Source organism: Physeter macrocephalus, chromosome 7 (genome assembly GCF_002837175.3).
Source record: "Physeter macrocephalus isolate SW-GA chromosome 7, ASM283717v5, whole genome shotgun sequence".
Classification (NCBI taxonomy): Eukaryota; Metazoa; Chordata; class Mammalia; order Artiodactyla; family Physeteridae; genus Physeter; species Physeter macrocephalus.
The window spans coordinates 80053356-80056349 of record NC_041220.1 but is presented as its reverse complement, the minus strand read 5'-3'; the positions used below and the strand labels follow the sequence as shown (position 1 = coordinate 80056349).

The window sequence follows — 2994 nt, the reverse complement described above, 5'->3', positions numbered from 1 at the left end:
TGATGGCCTCTCTCTCTCTCTCCCTCTCTCTCTCTCTCTCTCTCTCTCTCTCTCTCTCTCTCTCTCTCTCTCTCTCTCTCTCTCATTCTCTCTCTGACTCGGTAGCCCTTCAGCTCTCCCTTTGTACATGTGACTAAAGCCTTCTCATTTCTTTTTTTTTTTTTTTTTTTTTTGCGGTACGCGGGCCTCTCACTGTTGTGGCCTCTTCCGTTGCGGAGCACAGGCTCCGGACGTGCAGGCTCAGCGGACATGGCTCACGGGCCTAAAGCCTTCTCATTTTTTTTTTTTTTTTTTTTGCGGTACGCGGGCCTCTCACTGTTGTGGCCTCTCCCGTTGCGGAGCACAGGCTCCGGACGTGCAGGCTCAGCGGACATGGCTCACGGGCCCAGCCGCTCCGCGGCATGTGGGATCTTCCCGGACCGGGGCACGAACCCGTGTCCCCAGCATCGGCAGGCGGACTCTCAACCACTGCGCCACCAGGGAAGCCCAGCCTTCTCATTTTTGAAGGCTCTGTTCAGGCATCACCTCCTCAAGGAAGGTTTCTTAATACCCCTGAGAATTGGATCAAGTGTTGCAGAAGACTGCTCCGTCTGCACACTTGCTTTATGGCTTTTATGATTTGCTTGTATCAGCTTCACTGTGAACAAAGACAGCCATCTCTCCCTCCACCACAAGGCACATGCCTCCCTCCCCGTGTGGCGGTCACCCTGTCCTCCTTGCTGTCCCTGAGCAAGCCAGGCACACTCTCTCCTGGACTTGACCCTGGCAGTGCCTCTGCCTGGAAGGCTCTTCCCCTGATCTGTGTGGCTCATCTCTCTCCTCCTCTGGGTTATTACTCAAAAGCCATTTTCTCAGCTCCTCTCCATTGGAAATTCCTAACCCCCAGCTGTCCCTATTCCTCTCCCTTGATTTATACTTCTCCATAAAACTTCTCACCTGACGTAGATGTTTTACTTCTCTAGTGTGTTTATTGACCTGCTCCCCAATGAGAATATATAAATTCTAGGTGATGATAAACTGATTAGGCCAAATTCTTTGAACAAAGACCTACAAGTTATCCTGGCTATCTTCACAAGCTGCTGATTAACCATTTTGTCTCTAAAACAGAAATAAGCACAAGCAGACAAGTGTTAGATACAGTATTTCTCACATAGCTTAGTCCTCTCTGAAGCTACTGCCTTCACCCACTAACATAGGCCACGGTATTTTCTTCTCAGAGGGTTTCTGAGATCATGTAATAAGGCCAGATGAATGATGCTTTTCTCCCTCCACCACCACCCCAAACTGGTGATACAATCCATCATGAAATCAATTCTTTAGCACTTATAAGAAACTTTGAAAATGGCCTCAACTTGTAGATACAAATGAGAGATATAACATTGTAACTTTTAAAGATCTCTCCTCTTTATTGCCCACCAATAATAGTAAGTTATTTTTATTTCATGATATATATATATAACATGTTATATTATAGATAATCAATATATTAGTATCTATGGTATAATATATTAGTAAATTATTTATTCAATAAATATTCATTTTAGCACGTGTTATGTTCCAGGCACTGTGTTAGATGCTCTGGATTCAGGAATGAGCAAAACAAATATTGTCTGTATCCTTAGGTAACTTCCAATCTGAAGGGAAGACATATCATTATGTAATATTGTAGGACCAGGCAGGTGTCCTAGGAAACCGTGGGAAATTTCTCCAGAGATATAATGTTGTTATAAGTATTAAGATATAAGTAGATGATCCATGGAGACTAATTCTGCTTGCTCGGTACTGTGGCTTTGTGGACCTAAAAGGGTACCCTGAGTATCATTAAGGGTTGCAATGCTAAGCATAACAGTACTGTCAGTCATAAACACAGTGTTGTCCCAGGGCTCTCAGGCCTGAGAAGGGTCATTCATTTGTTCATTCAGTCATTCAGCAAACAGCTACTGACCACCTATAGCTGTGAACAAGACCAGTAGGTCCCTCCCTGCCCTCATGTGCCCTTCAGGCCAGCCCAGGGGTGCCCCAGCTAGAGCTGCAAGCAGCAAGGCTCCACCAGCCCCTCGCTCAGCTGCAGCCTGCTGCCTAGCCTCTGTGCTCATACATGGGCACAGCTCGTCTTTACCCAGCGGCTGGAGGGCGGGCTGCTGCTGCCCCCACTTATACTCTGTGGGCTGTAAGGTTGGGGGAGCTGCCACATTCTGAAGGATGAAAAATAAATCATGCTTCTTACTTCTGTCATTTTCTATTTCCAGGGATAGAAGAAAAGGGAGAAGAATTTGCTAGCATGCTTACAGAGCTTCTCTTTGAATTGCATGTTGCGGCCACGCCTGACAAACTCAATAAGGTCAGCGCCATATGAATCTCAGTTTTTGCTCATTGGTTTTTTTTTTTTTTTAAGGTCTCGGTTGTAAAATCCAGAAATCCACCTGAAATAGAAAAACCCCAAGTCCCAATGGCACATAGGGGGAGGGGAGTCCCAGGTCAGTAATTAAGATTCGAGGAGGCAACATCATGAAATGTGACAGCGGAGAACCTGCTAGGCTGTGTCGTGAGACCTGCGTTTTAGTTGCAGTTTCACTGGTAATTACCTTGTGACCTTGAACAAGTCATTTCTCCTTAAAATAGGGTCTTAGATCAGATCAGTGGTTATCTTCAGCCTAGAGGAGGAAAGAAGGTGCAGAATCACCAAAGGGCTTTTTCAAATTCCATCTCCCCTCCCCTCAAAAGTGACATGCCAGCATTAGGCAGAGAAAGGCCACATCTGCCAGAGCCAGGCCACTCACACAACCCCTCACACTGGAAAGCTGGTGCTTCGTCGTGTCTAAGACCATCTGAGCTTTCACTGTCTGGTTTCCTCTGAGAGTAACACTATGTTTTGCAAGTTCCTACAAGGTCATGCTATGGCATTTCTTAATGAGGTCACTGATCATTAATTACTTAAAACTGTCATTTTTCCCATTCTCCCTTTCTTCTCTTTTTTTTTAATTTGAATTTTTG

At 45.5% G+C, this 2994-nt stretch overlaps 1 protein-coding gene across 3 annotated transcripts in view; it reads left to right on the top strand.

The window, feature by feature from the left end:
• FAM114A1 (family with sequence similarity 114 member A1) overlaps nt 1–2994 on the top strand; it is a 66246-nt gene that overhangs the window by 51764 nt on the left and 11488 nt on the right. For all 3 annotated transcript variants that reach the window (XM_024116648.3, XM_024116653.3, XM_007102309.4), the window contains exon 9: nt 2250–2341. In XM_024116648.3, the coding sequence (XP_023972416.1) occupies nt 2250–2341 (92 nt within the window). The remainder of the gene's footprint in view (nt 1–2249; nt 2342–2994) is intronic.